The sequence below is a fragment of the Gorilla gorilla genome, chromosome 20, assembly GCF_029281585.2.
Source record: "Gorilla gorilla gorilla isolate KB3781 chromosome 20, NHGRI_mGorGor1-v2.1_pri, whole genome shotgun sequence".
NCBI classification, from domain to species: domain Eukaryota; kingdom Metazoa; phylum Chordata; class Mammalia; order Primates; family Hominidae; genus Gorilla; species Gorilla gorilla.
This window is the reverse complement of record NC_073244.2, coordinates 18649722-18670548: the sequence shown is the minus strand read 5'-3', so window position 1 is coordinate 18670548 and position 20827 is coordinate 18649722. Positions and strand designations below refer to the sequence as shown.

The following is a 20827-nucleotide window of genomic DNA, read 5'->3' as shown; positions in this document are numbered from 1 at the left end:
TATTATATTTTAATTTAATTTTTTTGATATGGAGTCTCGTTCTGTTGTCCAGGCTGGAGTGCAGTGGCGGGATCTTGGCTCACTGCAACCTCTGACTTCCAGGTTCAAGCATTTCTCCTGCCTCAGCCTCCCGAGTAGCTGAGATTACAGGGGCCCTCCAACATGCCCAGCTAATTTTTGTATTTTTAGTAGAGATGGGATTTCACCATGTTGGCCAGGTTGGTCTCGAACTCCTGACCTCAAGTGATCTGCTTGCCTTGGTTTCCCAAAGTGCTGGAATTACAAAGGAGTGAGCCACCGTGTCTGGCCAAGAAATTTAAAAAGCAGTTTTTCGGAAAACGTGAAATAAATATATAATGGGTAATATATGCACCACCTTCCACATGAGGCCAGTAGGAAAAATCCTAGTTACAGTGTGTCAGTATTCAACAATCTCTTTATTCAGAGAACAACTGAAAAACTATACACAAATTAAAACTAATTGTATATTAAAAATACACTTCTACTAACACTGGTCTTTAAAAGAAAAAAAAAAATACACTTCAGGCCGGGTGCGGTGGCTCAAGCCTGTAATCCCAGCACTTTGGGAGGCTGAGGCGGTCGGATCACGAGGTCAGGAGATCGAGACCATCCTGGCTTAACACGGTGAAACCCCATCTCTACTAAAAATACAAAAAAAAATTAGCTAGGCATGGTGGCGGGCACCTGCAGTCCCAGCTACTGGGGAGCCTGAGGCAGGAGAATGGCGTTGACCCGGGAGGCGGAGCTTGCAGTGAGCCGAGATCGCACCACTGAACTCCAGCCTGGGCAACAGAGCAAGACTCCGTCTCGAAAAAAAAAAAATACACTTCAGTTTACTCATGAATCAAGACATCAAGAGAAAGAGAAAAGTTTTACTAACGGATTTAATGAGAAAACACAACCTTTTAAACTTTTGACTACTGCTTAAAGAGTACTTACAGAATTATCTCACTTCCAAGACTTCTTGGAAAAGTAGTAAGTTACAATTCATAGTCCAGAGATGTACTTGAAGAATGAGCCAGTGATAAAAAATTTTTAACTTTTTTTTGGTGTGTGGGACGGAGTCTTGCTCTGTTGCCCAGGCTGGAGTGTAGTGGCACAATCTCAGCTCACTGCAGCCTCCACCTCCCAGGTTCAAATGATTCTCCTGCCTCAGCCTCCCAAGTAGCTGGAATTACAGGTGCATGCCACCATGCTCAGGTAATTTTTGTATTTTTAGTAGAGATGGGGTTTCACCGTCTTGGCCAGGCTGGTCTCGAACTCCTGACCTCAGGTGATCTGCCTGCCTTGGCCTCCCAAAGTGTTGGGATTACAGGCATGAGCCACCATGCCTTGCCTTAACTTTTATATCATGTGTGATGAATTTATATCATGGTGTGAATTTTCTGGAGCATTTTACAGGCAGAGATTGCTTAATCATGGGTATATGTTCTGAGAAACATGTTGTAGGTGATTTCCTCATGGTACAAACATCACAAAGTGAACTTACACAAATCTAGATGGTATAGCTACAACACATCTAGACTATATGGTACAGTCTATTGCTACTAGGCTATAAACCATACAACATGTTATTGTACTGAACACTGTAGGAAATTGTAACAAAATGTTAAGTATTTATGCGTCTAAACACAGAAAATACACAGAGTAAACATGCAGTATAAAAGATAAAAAAGGATGCATTTGCATAGGACACTCCATGAACATAGCTTGCAGGACTAGAAGTTGCTCTGGGTGAGTCAGTTGAGTGGTGAGTGAATGCGAAGGCCCAGGATGTTACTGTACACTAATGGAGAATTTATAAACACTGTACACTTGGACTACACTACATTCATAAAAACATTTTTTCCTCAATAATGAATAAACCTTAACTTACTGTACATTATTTTCTTTATAAACATTTTAAAAAACTTTGACTTTGTAATAATTTAGCTTAAAACACTGTACAGCTGTACAAAAATATTTTATGTCCATATTCTATAAGCTTTTTCTATTAAATTTTTTTAAACTATTTTTGTTAAAGACTAACTAAGACACAAACACATATTAGTGTAGGACTACACAGGGTGAGGATCATCAATATCATTGTCTTCCACCTCCATGTTTTGTCCCGCCAGAATACGTTCAGGGGCAGTCCTGCACATGGAGCCGTCATTGCCTATCATAACAATGTTTTTCCGGGAATATCTCCTTAAGGACCTGCCTGAGACTGTCTTACTGTTAAAAAAAACACAGGAATACATTCTGAAACAGGATTGTAAATATATAAACCAGTAACTTAGCCATTTATTATCAAGTATATATTGCACATCTGTGCTGTAATTTTTTTTTTTCCGAGACGGAGTCTCGCTTTGTCACCCAGGCTGGAGTGTAGTGGTAGATCTCAGCTCACTGCAATCTCCACCTCCCGGGTTCAAGCGATTCTCCTGCTTTGGCCTCCCAAGTAGCTGGGACTACAGGCACACTAGAACGCCCAGCTAATTTTCGTATTTCTAATGGAGACAGGGTTTCATCATGTTGACCAGGCTGGTCTTGAACTCCTGACCTCAACTGATTCTCCCACCTCAGCCTCCCAAAGTGCTGGGATTACAGGTATGAGCCACTGTGCCCAGCCAATTTTTTTTTTTTTGATAGAGTCTGTCACCCATGCTGGACTGCCATCACGTGATCTTGGTTCACTGTAGCCTTGAACTCCTGGGCTCAGGCAATCCTCCTGCCTCAGCCTCCCATGTAGATGGGACTACAGTGTGTGCTACCACACTTAGAAAATGTTTTTATTTTTTGTAGAGACAGGGTCTCACTAGGTTGACCAGAGTAGTCCTGGCATCACGCAATCCTACTGCCTTAGTCTCCCAGTGTTGGGATCACAGGTGTGACCATGCCCAGCTATGTTGTATTTTTTTTTTTTTTTTTGAGACAGAGTCTCGCTCTGTTGGCCGGATCTCGGCTGTCAGCTCGGCCTCCTGGGTTTATGCCATTCTCCTGCCTCAGCCTCCCGAGTAGCTGGGACTATAGGCGCCCACCACCACGCCCGGCTAATTTTTTGTATTTTTAGTAGAGATGGGGTTTTACCGTGTTAGCCAGGATGGTCTTAATCTCCTGACCTCGTGATCCGCCCGCCTCGGCCTCCCAAAGTGCTGGGATTACAGGCGTGAGCCACCGTGCCCGGCCGCTGTGTTGTACTTTTATACAACTGAAAGTGCAGCAGGTTTACACCAGCACCATAAACACTTAAATAATGTGCTGCACTATGGTGTTACTACTGCTGCTGTAGTAGTAACTGCTGATACTGCTGTTGATAATTGCAGTTGATAGAAATGTTTTAGGTGTTATATAATCTTATGGGGCTACCAACCTATATATGGTCCATTGCTGACTGAAACATGATTATGTGGTACCTGACTATACATGAATCATCTTGTATCTCGCTTTCTATATTACTTACATTGATAGGATTTCTCTCTTCAGTGGGAATTTTCACAACTTTGAAAGCATCTGTTAGAATTGAAAACTTTCCCCTATTTCTCACATTTATAGAGTTTCTATCGATTGTGCATTCTCATATGTTTTTTTAAGGATGTGGACACACTGAAGGCTTTTCCACATTGCTTACATTCAAGAGGTTTCTCATAATTGTGAATTCTTGTATGTCTTTGAAAGGAACTGTGAAGACTAAAGGCCTTCCCACATTCTTTACATTTATAGGGTTTCTCTCCAGTATGCATTCTCATGTGTCCCTGAAAGCTTGTGGGATAAATAAAGGCCTTCCCGCATTCCTTACATTCATAAGGTTTCTCCCCAGTGTGAGTTCTTTTATGTATCCGAATGTAACTAGAACAACTAAAGGCTTTTCCACATTGTTTACATTCATAGGGTTTCTCTCCAGTGTGAGTTCTTTCATGTGTTCGTAACGCACTAGGAAAAATGAACACCTTCCCACAGTCCCTACATTTATAAGGTCCGTCTCCAGTGTGGGTGATCATGTGTCTTCGAAAGTTCTCAAGAGAAATGAAGGTTTTTGCACATTCCTTACACTCATAGGGTTTTTCTCCAGTGTGATTTCTCTTGTGGATTTTCAAATCTAGAGGATAATTGAAAGTTTTCCCACATTTTTTACATTCATAGGGTTTCTCTCCAGTGTGAGTCCTTTCATGTATTCGAAAGTAACTGATCCTACTAAAGGCTTTCCCACATTCTTTACACTTATAGGGTTTCTCTCCAGTATGCACTCTCACGTGTACTCGAAAGGCTGGGCGTGCACTGAAAGATTTCCCACATTCTTTACATTTATAGGGCTTCTCTCCAGTATGAATTCTTTCATGAATTTGAATGGAGGTGGAACATCTGAAGGCTTTACCACATTGTTTACATTTATAGGGTTTCTCTCCAGTGTGAATTCTTTCATGTACTCGTAAAAAACTGGGAAAAATGAATGCCTTTCCACATTCCTTGCATTTATAAGGTCTATCTCCGTTGTGTGTTATCATGTGTGTTAGAACACTTGTGTGGGAAATGAAGGCTTTCCCACATTCCTTACATGCATAGGGTTTCTCTCCAGTGTGAGTTCTTTCGTGTACTCGAATAGAACTGGAACAACTGAAGGCTTTCCCACATTGTTTACATTCATAGGGCTTTTCTCCAGTGTGAATCCTTTCATGAACTCGAAGCGAACTGGAACAACTAAGAGCTTTTCCACATTGCTTACATTCATAGGGTTTTTCTCCAATGTGAGTCCGCTCATGTCTTTGAAAGGGCTGGTGATATATGAAGGTTTTTCCACATTGTTTACATTTATAGGGTTTTTCTCCAGTGTGACTCCTTTCATGTCTTTGAAAGGATTTGAGATAACTAAAGGCTTTCTCACACTCCTTACATTTATATGGCTTCTCAAATAGCTCATATCCAGTGTGAGACCTCATGTGTCTAGTAAGGGATGAAAGACGCATGAAGGCTTTTCCACAGATAGTACACTCATATGGTTTTACTCCAGCAGTCTTTTTCGTCGCGCTGAGATTGGGACTGAAGTTTTCTGCACATTGACTACCCTCTTTACCTTCACAGAGTCTCTCTCCCGTATGGCTTCTGTAAAAAATTAGAAGCACAGTAATACTGGTTGTGTATTAATGATTTTATATTTATTATCAGGTAGTAGAACTAAAGTTCTTTTTTTTTTTTTGAGACGGAGTTTTGTTCTTGTTCCCCAGGCTGGAGTGCAATGGCGCGATCTCAGCTCACTGCAACCTCCACCTCCCAGCTTCAAGCAATTCTCCTACCTCGGCCTCCCAAGTAGCTGGGATTACAGGCATGCGCCACCACGCCCAGCTAATTTTGTATTTTTAGTAGAGCCGTGGTTTCACCATGCTGGTCAGGCTGGTCTTGAACTCCTGACCTCAAGTGATCTGCCCGCCTTGGCCTCCCAAAGTGCTGGGATTACAGGCGTGAGCCACCGCACCCGGCAGCAGAACTAAATTTTTATCATTTTCAGGGAAATAGTTTTCTGCCCCGTCTGACTTGTTTAAAAACGAATATACTCAATGTTCTGCAAGAGGGCTTCTGTCACTGATAGCTATTATCAAAACAGTAATATTGAGGTATGGGTTTTTTTTTTTTTTTGGTTTCGTTTTGAGACAGAGTCTCACCCTGTCACCCGCACTGGAGTACAGTGATGCAATCATGGCTCACTGCAGCCTTGACCTCCTGGGCTCAATCAATCCTCCCACCTCAGCCTCCCATGTAGCTGGGACTACAGGCATGCACCACCACAACTGACTGAATTTTCTGTTTCTTGTAGAGACAGGGTCTCGTCTTGTTGCCCAGGCTGGTTTCGAACTCCTGAGCTCAAATGATCTGCTCACCTTGGCTTCCGGAAATTATATGTGAGGCTTTAAAGTACTGTTTCTGGGCAGGCACAGTGGCTCACGCCTGTAATCCCAGCACTTTGGGAGGCCGAGACGGGCAGATCACGAGGTCAGGAGATCAAGACCACCCTGGCTAACAGGGTGAAACCCCGTCTCTACTAAAAATACAAAAAAATTAGGCGGGCGTGGTGGTGGGCGCCTGTAGTCCCAGCTACTTGGGAGGCTGAGGCAGGAGAATGGCGTGAACCTGGGAGGTGGAGCTTGCCGTGAGCTGAGATGGCACCACTGCACTCCAGCCTGGGTGACAGAGCAAGACTTCGTCTCAAAAATAAAAATAAAAATAAAATAAAATACTGTTTCCACACCTCAGCATGGTGGCTCATGCCTGTAGTCCTAGCACTTTGGGAGGCCGAGGTGGGTGGATCAATTGGGGTCAGGAGTTTGAGACCAGCCTGGCCAACATGGTGAAACCCCATCTCTACTAAAAAATACAAAAATTGGCTGGGCATGGTGGCTCACACCTGTAATCCCAGCACTTTGGGAGGCCGAGGCGGGCAGATCACGAGGTCAGGAGATCGTGACCATCCTGGCCAACATAGTGAAACCCTATCTCTACTAAAAACACAAAAATTAGCCAGGCATGGTGATGCATGCCTGTAATCCCAGCTACCTGGGAGGCAGAGGCAGACGAATCCCTTGAACCAGGGAGTGGGAGGTTGCAGTGAGCCGAGATTGCGCCACAGCACTCTAGCCTGGTGACAGAGCGAGACTCTGTCTCAAAAAAAACAAAACAAAACAAAACAAAAATTAACCTGGTATAGTAGTGTGCGCTTATAATCCCAGCTACTTGGGAGGCTGAGGCAGAAGAATTGCTTGAACCCAGGGGTTGGAGGTTGCAGTGAGCCAAGATCATACCACTCCACTCCAGCCTGGGTGACAGAGCGAGACTCTGTTTCACAAAACAAACAAACAAAACTGTTCCCAAGTACAATATTTTTCTTTCTTCTTCTTCTTCTTTTTTTTTTTTTTTTTTTTGAGATGGAGTCTCACTGTCGCCCAGGCTGGAGTGTAGTGGTGCGATCTGGGCTCACTGCAACCTCTGCCTCCCAGGTTCAAGTGATTCTCCTGCCTCAGCCTCCTGAGTAGCTGGGATGACAGGTGTGTGCCACCACACCCGGCTAATTTTTGTATTTTTAGTAGAGACAGGTTTTCACTATGTTGGCCAGACGGGTCTTGATCTCCTGACCTCTGGTGATCCGCCCACCTCACCTTCCCAAAGTGCTGGGATTATAAGCGTGAGGCACAGTGCCCGGCCCAAGTATAATATTTTTCAGCCAGTGGACATCTGTGTCACTTGAGAAAACATTTTTGGTAAACATTTTCTGATAATAAATAAATTTGGGGCCCAGTGGCTCGTGCCTGTAATCCCAGCACTTTGGAAGGCTGAGGAGGGCAGATCACCTGAGGTCAGGAGTTTGAGACCAGCCTTGCCAACATGGAGAAACCCTGTCTCTACTAAAAATACAAAAATTAGCCAGGTGTGGTGGCACGTCCCTGTAATCCCAGCTACTTGGGAGGCTGAGGCAGGAAAATCACTTGATCCCGGGAGGTGGAGGTTGCAGTGAGCAAAGACCATGCCACTGCACTCCAGCCTGAGTGACAGAGCAAAACCTCATCTCAAGAAAAAATAAATAAAACAAACAAATAAATAAATTTGGAGCTAAGCTTGCTTCTTGTTTTAAAAGTGTCAGCCTCTCAAAGTGCTGAGATTACAGGTGTGAGCCACCGTGCCCGGCCATAACATTTTTAAGATTCTTTCAAGGAACACTGTTATTTCTTGTGAGTGCAACTCACCTTAGATTTCGTCCTTGGTTTTTGTGTTGATCTTCAACATTCGGGTCTTCCCATTTTTCCCCTAAAATGTATATCAAGAATAATCATGATAAATTATTAAAGATTATACAAATATTATTAGATTATAGGTTCACAATGAGCTGTAACCATGCCTGGTTTATTTACAGAAGTGTTCCCTTTTCAGATTCCAAATCTCGGAACAGTGATTACGAGCAAGAAATGGCAGTTCTCTAACTGACGATATGAAAAAATGATGTCACTGGGGTGCGGTGGCTCATGCCTGTAATCCCCACACTTTGGGAGGCTGAGGCGGGTGGATCACCTGAGGTCAGGAGTTCGAGACCAGCCTGGCCAACATGGTGAAACCCCGTCTCTACTAAAAATACAAAAATTAGCCGGGTATGGTGGTGGGCACCTGTAATCCCAGTTACTCGGGAGGCTGAGGCAGGAGAATCGCTTGAACCCAGGAGGCGGAGGTTACAGTGAGCCAAGATCCCGCCACTGCACCCAACCCTGGGGAACAGGACGAGACTCAAAAAAAAAAAAAAAAGAAGGCCAGGCACAGTGGCTCATGCCTGTAATCCCAGCACTTTGGGAGGCTGAAGCGGGCAGATTACCTGTGGTCAGGAGTTCAAGACCAGCCTGACCAACATGGTGAAATCCCGTCTCCACTAAAAAGAAAAAAATTAGCCAGGCATGGTGGCACATGCCTGTAATCCCAGCTACTCGGGAGGCTGAGGTAGGAGAATTGCTTGAACCTGGGAGGCTGAGGTTGTGGTGAGCTGAGATTGTGCCATTGCTCTCCAGCCTGGACAATAGTGAAACTCTGTCCCAAAAAAAAAAAAAAAAAAAAAAGAAAAAAGAAAAAATGATGTCATCCTTACCTATAGATGCCAGGTTCTTGAATGTTTCCTGCATCACATCTCTGTAGAGTTTCTTCTGTGAAGGAGCCAGCAGAGCCCACTCCTCCTGGCTGAAGCTCACAGACACATCCTCAAAAGCCACTGAGTCCTGAAACATCCAATATAAGTAGAGAATAGGTGAGATTGACAAGGATGAGAGGTATCCTCAATTCATAAGAAATTCACACATGATTTTGTGGTCTCCAAACATTTAGTGCATGACTCAATTGTTAGAAATTTAACAGCACATTGAACACATAAACTTATAGCTACATCTTCACTGTGGTCACTGTAAGTCCTATTGCTCTCTAATGGTAGTATCTAGTTCAACTTAGAAAAATGAAAGAAATCCTACACAAATGAGACAAATTTTAGGATCAATTTTTTTTTCTTCCTTTTTGAGACATAGATGGTCTCGCTCTGCTACCTAGGCTGGAGTGCGGTGGTACAATCACAGCTCATTGGAGCCTAGACCTCCCGGCTCAAGCAATCCTCCAACCTCAGCCTCCTGAGTAGCTGGGACTACAGGAACACACCACTACACCTGGGTAAGTATTTTGTGTATATTTTTTGTAGAGACGGGGTTTTGCCATGTTGCCCAGGCTGGTCTCAAACTCCTCAGCTCAAGCGATTCACTAGCCTTGGCCTCTCAAATTGCTGAGATTACAGGCAAGATCTTCAATTCTTTATGAGATAAATTCTTATTTCTTGTTTGTTTGTTTGTTGTCTTCTAAGAGACAGGGTCTTGCTCTGTCACCCAGGCTCAAGTGCAGCAATCCTAACTCACTGTAGCCTCAAATCCCTGGGCCCCCAAGACATCCTCCTGCCTCAGCTTCACGAGTAGTTAGGACTACAGATGTGCAACACCACTCCCAGATAAATGGGTTTTTTTTTCTTTTTTTTGAGACGGAGTCTCACTCTGTAACCCAGGCAGGCGTGCAGCGGTGCGATCTCGGCTCACTGCAACCTCCGCCCCTCCAGGTTTAAGCAATTCTCTGCCTCAGCCTCCGAAGTAGCTGGGATTACAGGCGCGTGCCACCACGCCCAGCTAATTTTTTGTATTTTTAGTAGAGATGGGGTTTCACCATCTTGGCCAGGCTGGTCTTGAACTCCCGACCTCGTGATCCACCCTCCTCGTCCTCCCAAAGTGCTGGGATTACAGGCGTGAGCCACCGCGTCCGGCCGGGGTTTTGTTATATTGTCCAGGTTGATCTTTAACTCTCGGCCCCAAGTGATCCTCCTGCCCCGGCCTCCCAAAGTGTTGTGATAACAGCTATGAATAACCACACCCAGCCCACAGCCTAATTTCTTATTACCCAAATCATTCAGCATTCCTTAAGATGTGGGATTAAATGAGGTGGAGGTTTTAATAAGTAAATACACATTGAGAATCTTCTATCCCCTTTTGTTATACATGAGAGGCCAGGAGGCTTGTGGAAATCCAACTTGTAAGAAGGTCTAGCTGCCTATATCGTCCTTAAGTATTTGAGGCCATCAGAAGCACTCAGATTCTGCTGACTGAATGGAAATACCCTTTTAGAGACGTATTCATTTCAACTTGTTTCCGATATATATATATCCCTATGTGTTGGCATTACAGGCATGAGCAATCACGCCCAGCTGTGTGTGTAATATCTATCATAGACCCAGTTTTTCCTTTTACTTTCTGTCCCATTTCGTGAGACTAGGAAGTTACTGGGAAGACAGAGCTCAGGCACAAGGAAGGGGCCCTCACAACTTAGACTTTCACAAAATCCTTATACCCATGAGCCTCAGAACTGCTTCCAACCAATTTTTAGCACAAATACATATACACATTGAGATAAAATGTCAGAAGAGCACTTTCTGGAAGATCCATAATCATGTCATCTGGGCTTTGCTGACCTTGAAGAATAGATTGACAGTATCAATTTTCAGGGGACTTCACTGACGTCCACAATGGTCTGATGGTGAATTTGCCCATGATTATAAAATTAACAGGTAATTTCATACCTCCAAAAGAACGTAAAATCTGGGTCAGGATGGCTCATGCCTGTAATCCCAGCACTGTGGGAGGCTGAGGCGGGTGGATCACCTCAGGTCAGGAGTTCGAGACCACCCTGGCCAACATGGTGAAACCCTGCCTCTACTAAAAATACAAAAATTAGTTGGGCATGGTGGCGCATGCATGTAATCTCAGCTACTCGGGAGGCAGAGGCAGGAGAATCGCTTGAACCCGGGAGGCAGAGGCTGCAGTGAGCCAAGATCGCACCACTGCAGTCCAGCCTGGGCAACAGAGCGAGACTCTATCTCAAAAAAAAGAACATAAATCCCCTTTCTCCAGTTTCAGGAGGAAGTGATCCCAGACAGACACTCTAGGGGCTGTTGTCCCAGGTTCTCTCATTTCCATGCACTCATGTGCACCATACGTTAAAAGATCCACACAGTTAGAAGGGTTTTCTTAAGTAATTAGGACTATGGTCTGAGTAGGAAGAAATTTGGCTCCAGGGAGCTCTCCCTCGTGACAAGTCCATCTGCATGCCTGGGTGCTCTCTGTAAGGTTTATTTACATTTACATTTAATAGAAAATAAACATTCTGGCCAGGCGTGATGGCTCATGCCTATAATCCCAGCACTTTGGGAGGCTGAGGTGGGCAGATCGTTTGAGCCCAGGAGTTTGAGACCAGCCTGGGCAACATGGTGAAACCCTGTCTCTATAAAATATACAAAACTTGGCCAGGCGTGGTGGTGCACGCCTGTGGTCTCAGCTACTTGGGAGGCTGAGGTGGGAGGATTGCTTGAGCCTGCAAAGTCAAGGCTGCAGTGAGCCATAACTATACCACTGCACTCCAGCCAAAAATAAATAAAGACAGGCCAGGCGCGGTGGCTCACACCTGTAATCCCAGCACTTTGGGAGGCCGAGGCAGGTGGATCACGAGGTCAGAAGATCGAGAGCATCCTGGCTAACACAGTGAAACCCTGTCTCTACTAAAAATACAAAAAATTAGCTGGGTGCGGTGGCGGGCGCCTGTAGTCCCAGCTACTCGGGAGGCTGAGGCGGGAGAATGGCGTGAACCCGGGAGGCGGAGCTTGCAGTGAGCCGAGATCGCGCCACTGCACTCCAGCCTGGGCGACACAGCAAGACTCCGTCTCAAAAAAATAAATAAATAAAATAAAAATAAACAAATAAATAAATAAAGATTTCATATATAGCCTTTTACTGAATAATAAAAATAAAAAAGAAAACAAAAAAAAAGGTTCATCTCCTTGCTAATTAGGATATAAATGTCAAATAGTTCCCACTTCAAACTGAGTAGGAAGACAAAACTAGTCGATTAAGGTAACATTAGTGGCCGGGCGCGGTGGCTCACGCCTGTAATCCCAGCACTTTGGGAGGCCGAGGCAGGTAGATCATGAGGTCAGGAGATCGAGAGCATCCTGGCTAACACAGTGAAACCCCGTCTCTACTAAAAATACAAAAAATTAGCCAGGAGAAGTGGCGGGCGCCTGTAATCCCAGCTACTCGAGAGGCTGAGGCAGGAGAATGGCGTGAACACGGGAGGCGGAGCTTGCAGTGAGCCCAGATCGCGCCACTGCACTCCAGCCTGGACGACGGAGCGAGACTCCATCTCAAAAAAAAAAAAAAAAAAAAAGATAACATTAGTGTTGATGACTACAGAGAACAATCATGTACAAACGGAGGATCAACTGATACACTCCACCACTTTTTTTAAGTTTGTAAATTTAAACTTGACCAAGATCCAGTAATTTTTTTCCAACTACCAGAGAATTTATTGTGCGTTTGCACTTGCAGACTGAAACAAAAATAGTAGGAGCATTATTTTCCACAAAGCAAACAAAAACAAAACCGTGAAAAAGTCTAAACACCACAACCATTGGAACGGATAGCCTGCAGCTTCAGATACTAGCATGTGAGAAATATACTGAGAGGTGGCCAGGCGTGGTGGCTCACGCCTGTAATACCTAGCACTTTGGGAGGCCTAGGTGGGTGGATCACGAGGTCGAGACTGAGACCATCCTGACCAACATGGTGAAACTCCGTCGCTACTAAAAATACAAAAATTAGCTGGGCATGGTGGCTCATGCCTGTAGTCCCAGTTACTCGGGAGGCTGAAGCAGGAGAATCGCCTGAACCCAGGAGGTTGCAGTGAGCTGAGATCACACCACTGCACTCCAGCCTGGCAACAGAGTGAGACTCCATCTCAAAAAAAAATAAATAAATAAACACACACACACACACACACACACACACACACACACTGAGAGGTAAACAAATCACCACAAAATTATTTATTTATTTATTTTGAGGTGGAGTTTTGCTCTTGTTCCCCAGGGTGGAGTGCAGTGGCATGATCTCGGCTCACTGCAGCCTCCGCCTCCCGGGTTCAAGCAATTCTCCTGTCTCAGCCTCCTGAGTAGCTGGGATTACACGCACGCACCACCATACCCAGCTAATTTTTTGTATTTTAGTAGAGACAGGGTTTCACCATGTTGGCCAGGCTGGTCTTGAACTCCTGGCCTCAGGCGCGAGCCACCACGCTCGGCCTTTATTTTATTTTTGAGACAGGGTCTCATTGTTGCCCAGGCTAGAGTACAGTGGTGCAGTCACGGCTCACAGCAGCCTCGACTTCCCGGGCTCAAGCAATCTTCCCGCCTCAGACTCCTGAGTAGCTGGGACTACAGGTGTGCATCACCATGCCTGGCTAATTTCTTCATTTTTTGTAAAGATGGGTCTCACTATGTTGCCTAGGCTCCAAAAAACCCTTTAAGTGTAATTCCATTAATACTCATTAAATGTTCAAAGGAGGCAAAAATTTAAAAAAACAATACTTGTGAAAAAGAATAGATGGTTGGTGGACGTGGTGGCTCATGCCTGTAATGCCAGCACCTTGCAAAGCCAAGGTAGGTGGATCACCTGAGGTCAGGAGTTGGAGACCAGCCTAGCCAACATGGTGAAACTCCATCTCTACTAAAAATACAAAAATTAGCCGGGCATGATGGTGTGCACCTGTAATCCCAGCTACCTGGGATGCTGAGGCAGAAGAATCGCTTGAACCCAGTGGATGGAGGTTGCAGTGAGCTGAGATCTTGCCTCTGCACTCCAGCCTGGGCGACAAGGGCGAAACTCCGTCTCAAAAAAAAAAAAAAAAAAAAAAAAGCAAAATTTAGCCCTGTATGTGGCACACACCTATAGTTCCAGCTACTCAGAAGGCTGAGGTGGTGGTTGCAGTAGGCTGAGATCATGCCACTGCATTCCAGCCTGGTGACAGGGTAATACCCTGTCTCAAAAAAAAAAAAAAAAAAAAAAAAAAAAAAAAAGAGTTCCAGCAGGTAGAAAATCAGAAAGGACAAAGTTTAGTTGAAAGGCAACAACTGGGTTTAATTAAAATCCATGAATGCTTCATCCAACAGAACAACACACATTCTTCTCAAGTTCATGTGGAACATTCACCAAGATAAACCATGTTGTGGACAAAAACACACCTTAACAATTTTCAAAGAATATACATTATATAAAATATGCTCTCAGACCACCATGGTATTAATCTAGAAATTAGTAACAGAAGAATAGTTAGAAAACCATCAAATATTTGGAAATAAAACCCAACACAGTTCTCAACATGAATCAAAAAAATCTCAAGAAAAATTAAATTTGGGCCGGGCGCAGTGACACGCCTGTAATCCCAGCACTCTGGGGGGCCAAGGTGGGCGGATCACGAGGTCAGGAGTTCGAGACCAGCCTGGCCAACATGGTGAAACCCCATTTCTACTAAAAATAAAAAAATTAGACAGGCATGGTGGCACATGTCTGTAATCCCAGCTACTTGAGAGGTTGAGGCAGGAGAATCGCTTGAACCCGGGAGGCGGAGGATGCAGTGAGCCAAGACTGCACCACTGCACTCCAGCCTGAGTGACACAGCAAGACTCCGTCTCAAAAAAAAAAAAAAAAAAGAAGAAAAAAGAAAAATTAAATTTGAATTAAATGAAAATAGAACTTATCAAAATTTTGTGGAATGCAACAAAAATAGTACCTAAGTGAAATTTATACTATTAAACTCTCATACACCCACAAAAAATTTATACATGGATCTTACACCTTTCACAAAAATTAAGCCCAAATCGATCATAGATGTAAATGTAACATGCAAAACTATCCACTTGGCTTTGGTGATGAATTTTTAGATAAACCACTAAAAGCACAATCTATGAAAGGAAAAAATGTTTCACTTCATTAAAATGAAAAACTCCTACTCTGTGAAAGAAAGTGTTAAAAGAATAAAAATAAAAGGCACAGACAGATTTTTGCAAATCTTCACAAAAGCACTTATCTGATTAAGGACTAGTATCTAAAATATCCAAAGAATTCTTTTTGTTTTTTCTTTTTTTTTGAGACAGTCTTGCTCTGTTGCCCAGGGTGGAGTGCAGTGGTGCAATCTTGGCTCACTGCAACCTCTGCCTCCTAGGCTCAAGCGATTCTCATGCCTCAGCCTCCCAAATAGCTGGGACTACAGGGGTGTGCCACCACATTGGGCTAATTTTTTTTCTCCGATCCCTTGGCAGCTCCAGCCCCAGCACCACTTCTCAGCTCTGCTCCCCAGCAGCCTGGGTGGCCCCACATGAGCTACCATGCCTAGCGTCCTTTTTGTTTTTTTGAGACGGGATCCATTATGTTGCCCATGCTGGGCTTATAATCCTGGGTGCAGGCAATCCTCCCACTTTAGCCTCTGGAGTAGCTGGGATGACAAGCGTGTGCCACCATGCCTGCCTCCAATTCGAACTCTTAAATCTCAACAACAATAAGACAAATGAACCAGTGAAAAATGAGCAAAAGACCTGAACACACACCTCACCAATGAAAGATGTACAGATGGCAAATACACATATGAAGAGATGCTCAACATTATATGTCACTAAGGAGCTGCAAATAAAACTGAAGAGATATCACTTTACACTTATTAGAATGTACAAAGTTCAAAATGCTGAGAACAGCAATGGATAGCAAAGATGTAGACAACAAGAATTCTCATTCCTTGCCAATGGAAATGGAAAATGGTATGTCTACTTTGGAAGATAGGCAGTTTCTAACAAAACAAAACGTCCTCTTACCAGTGGACCATGCAATCACATTCCTTGCTATTTACTCACATGAGTTGAAAACTACTGTTCATACGAAAACCTGCCCATGAATATTTACAGGAGGTTTCTTCATAACTGCCAAATTTAAGACTTAACCAAGACATCATGCAACAGGTTTATGGATAAACAATCTGTGGTACAATCTTTTTTTTTTTTTTTTTTTTTTTGAGATGGAGTCTTGCTCTTGTTGCCCAGGCTGGAGTGCAATGGCACTATCTCGGCTCACTGCAACCTCCACCTTCCAGGTTCAAGCAATTCTCCTGCCTCAGCCTCCCAGGTAGCTGAGATTACAGGTGTGTGCCACCACGCCCAGCTAATTTTTGTATTTTTAGTAGAGACGGGGTTTTGTCATGTTGGCCAGGCTGGTCTCAAACTCCTGACCTTGTGATCCGCCCGCCTCGGCCTCCCAAAGAGCTGGGATTACAGGCATGAGCCATCGTGCCCGGCCAGTACAATCTTATGATGAAATATTGTTCAATGATAAGAGAAATCAGGTATCAAGCCATGAAGACACAGAAGGACCTTAAAAGTACATTGCTCAGTGAAGGAAGCCAATCTGTGAAGGCTATATCCTGAATAACTCCACGTGTATTACATTCTGGAAAATATAAAACCTTAAGACAGCAAAAGTATCTTTGGATGTCAAGAAATTGTGGGAGGCCATGTGCTGTGGGAGGCCAGGGTGGGAGAAGTGCTCGAGCCCAGGAGTTCCAGACCAGCCTGGGCAATATGGCGAAACCCCATCTCTACAGAAAATACGAAAATTAGATGGGCATTGTAGTGCATGCATGCAGTCCCAGCTACTCAGAGGAGGCAGGAGGATCACTTGAGCCCAGGAGGTGGAGGCTGCAGTGAGCAATGATTACACCACTGCACTCCAGCCTGGGCGACGGAGTGGGACCCTGTCTCAAAAAAAAAAAAAAAAAAAAAAAAAGTTGAACATAAGAGACTAAGGTGGGAGGATGGCCTGAGGCCAGGAGTTCCAGACCAGCTTGGGCAACAGAGTGAGACGCTGTATCAAAAAAAAAAAAAAAAAAAAGGCTGGACGCAGTGGCTCACACCCGTAATCCCAGCCCTCTGGGAGGCCAAGGTGGGCAGATCACCTAGGTTGGGAGCTCAAGACCAGACTGACAAACATGGAGAAACCCCATCTCTACTAAAAATACAAAATTAGCTGGGCATGGTGGCGCATGCCTGTAATCCCAGCTACCTGGGAGGCTAAGGCAGAAGAATCGCTTGAACCTGGGAAGCGGAGGTTGCGGTGAGCCGAGATTGTGCCATTGCACTCCAGCCTGGGCAACAAGAGCAAAACTCCATTTCCAAAAAAAAAAGAAAAAAAAGTTAAACATATTCCTCAGCTTGGACCCAGACTCTCCCAGCTTGAAAAATGTAACCCCGGCCTGGCGTGGTGGCTCACACCTGTAATCTCAGCACTTTGTGAGGCAACGCAGGCAGATCACCTGAGGTCAGGAATTTGAGACCAGCCTGGTCAACATGGTGAAACCCCGTCTCTACTAAAAATACAAAATAAATTGGCCGGGCGTGGTGGCACACACCTGTAATCCTAGCTACTCTGGAGGCTGAGGCAGGAGAATGGCTTGAACCCAGGAGGCGGAGGTTGCAGTGAGCCGAGATCGTGCCAATGCACTCCAGCCTGGGCAACAGAGTGAGACTCGGTCTCAAAAAATATAAAAATAAAGAAAAATGTAACCCCTAGAGTGGGTCAGTACCTGGTAATGGAGGATAGAAGCACCTGATCAGCAAGGAACTATGGGAGCTCCACACCTCCTTCTCTCCTATGGCAGCAAAGAAACATTAGCTTCCCTAGGTTTCGGTTTTCCCAAGTGAGGAAACTCTCAACCAGATTGAGATTGAGGTTCTGATGCAAATGAGCTCCCCAATTCATTAACCCTGTCTCTAGGAAACATAAGTCCTGACCTTCACAGACACTGTCAATATGCACCAATTATACCCAGTACACCTATATTACGGAAGTGAAACTCAAAACGTAATGTCTAAAAACACACCCAAGGAAACCACAATTAAAACCTCAGACATTCTCCCCTCTTCCCCTAACAGCACCCGCCTGTGCATCCTCAGCTTCCAAGTGCTCTGCAGTTTCTTTCAGTACAAGAGGATCCTTCCATGGTGGGCATATGAGTAGCTGGCAGACCTGTAGGGGAGGCTCCCCAGGAAGAACCAATTGGGCCTTCAATGATCTTTCTTTGCAGGCTCAAAGGTTGACTTAGCTTGGAATCACTTATCTCAGGCCTCGGCTCCCCAGTCACAAGGCTCTGGAACACTACTAGTAATTTTAAATGAGACAATTTAATTAAATTTTTTTTTTTTTTTGAGATGGAGTCTCACCCTGTCACCCAGGCTGGAGTGCAGTGGCGAGATCTCGGCTCACTGCAAGCTCCGCCTCCCAGGTCCACGCCATTCTCCTGCCTCAGCCTCCAGAGTAGCTGGGACTACAGGCGCCCGCCTCCACGCCCAGCTAATTTTTTGTATTTTTAGTAGAGACGGGGTTTCACAATGTTAGCCAGGATGGTCTCGATCTCCTGACCTCGTGATCCGCCCTCCTTGGCCTCCCAAAGTGCTGGGATTACAGGCGTGAACCACCGCGCCGGGCCCTTAAATTCTTAAGGGCCTTAATGTTAAGGCCTTAATTCTTAATGTTCCTTAAACATCCAGCAGAAGGCCTGGCACGATGGCTCACGCCTGTAATCCCAGCACTTTGGGAGGCTGAGGCGGGTGGATCACCTGAGGTCCGGAGTTCGAGACCGGACTGGCCAACATGGTGAAACCCCGCCTCTACTCAAAATACAAAAAAATTAGCCGGGCATAGTGGTGCGTGCCTGTAATCCCAGGTACTTGGGAGGCTAAGGCAGGAGAATGGCTGTCAATATGCACCAGTTACACTCAGTGTACCTACCTTACAGATGTGAAACTCAAATGTAATGTCTAAAAACACACCCAAGGAAACCACAATTAAAACCTCAGACATCCTCCCCTCTTCCCCTAACAGCATCTGCCTGTGGATCCTCAGCTTCCAAGTGCGGAGGTTGCAGTAAGCCAAAATTGTGCCACTGCACTCCAGCCTGGGCAACAGAGCAAGACTTGGTCTTAAAAAAAAAAAAAGAAAAAAAAATCCAGCAGAATTACTTAAACACAGTGTTTACGTATAAAGGAAGCAAAAGTCCTGGCGTGGTGGCTCATGCCTGTAATCCCAGCATTTTGGGAGGCCAAGGCGGGCGGATCATGAGGTCAGGAGATCAGGAGATTGAGACCATCCTGGGAAACATAGTGAAACACTGTCTCTACTAAAAAAAAAAAAAAAAAATACAAAAATTAGCTGGGCGTGGTAGCTTGTGCCTGTAATCCCAGCTACTTGGGAGGTTGAGGCAGAAGAATCGCTTGAACCCGAGAGGCAGAGGTTGCAGTGAGCTGAGATCATGTCACTGCACTCCAGCCTGGCGAGAAAGCTAGACTCCGTCTCAAAAAAAAAAAAAAAAAAAAAAAAAATAAATAAATAAATAAATAAATAAATAAATGAAGGAAGCAAGAAAATTTTAAGCCATTTAACAAGAAAACCCACTATTGCTTTCAGAAAATGAGAATGTTGGGCCGGGCATAGTAGCTCATGCCTGGAATCCTAGCACTTTGGGATGCTGAGGGTGGAGGATCGCTTGAGCCCAGGAGTTCAAGACCAGCCTGAGCAACACAGCCAGACCCCATCTGTTAAGAAAAAAAAAAAAGAAAATAATAATGTCAGTTAATTATTTCCATGGCAATAAATAGTTTACAAAAGTATTACTTCTATCTGAATGCTTCCAGATGTTGCAAGTTTAAGTCCTGGAATACCATCTGAAACATCAAACTAAAAGAACAGACCTCAGAAACATATTCCATGTGCTCAGGGAAAGAACAAAGAATTTTTAACAAATGTAATATTGGGATGTTTTTTGTTTTCTGAGATTCATTTCTTTTTTGCCCTTTGGAAATATTTTGTACTGTCTCTCAAGTTCTTCTGATAACATATATTTTATATTTATTGGAAAAATGACATTCAAGTGAATAAATCTTTTCAAGGTCATACACCCAAGGCGGGACAGTGCCAATCTGAAACTGTGCTGAAAAGATAGATTACCCAGGAAAGTTTACAAAAAGGAACCTCAACGCAAAGGAGTTCCCATAGGATGTCTGTGCCCTGGAAAGATACCAGGATGAGGGGCACAGCATTTTATGCAGATTAGTTCCAAGTGAATAATTTTTCTGATTTTTCTCTGATGTAAAATATCCACAAACAAGAAATAAATCGTTTCAAAGAGGCATCTATTGGAAAAAAGATTATTAAAATACTGCGTGTGTTTGAAATGCACCACACAGGACAAAGAGTTGGTGACGATGTTTTCCACTGGCGAGCGGAAGTAGGCGTTTGGGAATGCGGGGAGGGATCCGGAAATCTAGGGATTAATGGCCCGCCGTGGGAGGAGCTAGGCTGGGGGACAGGGTAGTGGATTTGAGACTCTGCTTCCAACATCTTTGGAAGACTCAGGGGGAAACAGCCTTTGGGAAGAAAGGACTGGGAACCCCAGACTGTAGCTCCTCCCACACAAACCAAACACACAAGGCGGGATTCTCCCCATGACCCTCCCGTGGTCCCTGCACGATCTGGGAAAGACGCGGGGCTGCGGGCGCGGAGTTGTCCAGAGAGGGCTCCGGGGCTGGGACCGCAGTCGCCGCGCAGAGACGGGACAGGACGCTTGGAGTTCCAGCTGCCAGCCCAGCCCCACATTGCGGCCGGAGGTGACCGTGGGGAGGCCCGGGTCCCGCGATCACGGCCGGTTCCAACTAGTCCGGCCCTGCACACTCACCATTTTCCGGCCTCGCGGGTGTCCCGGTGTTGTCCCTAAGGTTCACGGAGCCAGCGCAGGGTACAGCGCATCCGATGCAGGGGCACAGCAACCTGACGCGTCAAGGGGCCAGGAGACCCCAAGCTAAGCACAACCCGATCGCACAGTGACGTAGCACGCATTTGCGCAGCGTAGCCGT

The 20827-nt window shown here is 45.0% G+C and overlaps 1 protein-coding gene across 1 annotated transcript; it reads right to left on the bottom strand.

The window, feature by feature from the left end:
* Positions 1-887: 887 nt before the first annotated feature.
* On the bottom strand, positions 888-20826 carry ZNF791 (zinc finger protein 791). Its single transcript, XM_004060089.5, has 4 exons — positions 20650-20826; positions 8618-8744; positions 7734-7794; positions 888-5103 (listed from the first exon to the last, which is right to left on the bottom strand). Exons 1-4 carry the CDS (start codon positions 20650-20652, stop codon positions 3564-3566), a joined length of 1731 nt encoding a protein of 576 aa, XP_004060137.1. The 5' UTR covers positions 20653-20826; the 3' UTR covers positions 888-3563.
* Between the last annotated feature and the right edge of the window lies 1 nt (position 20827).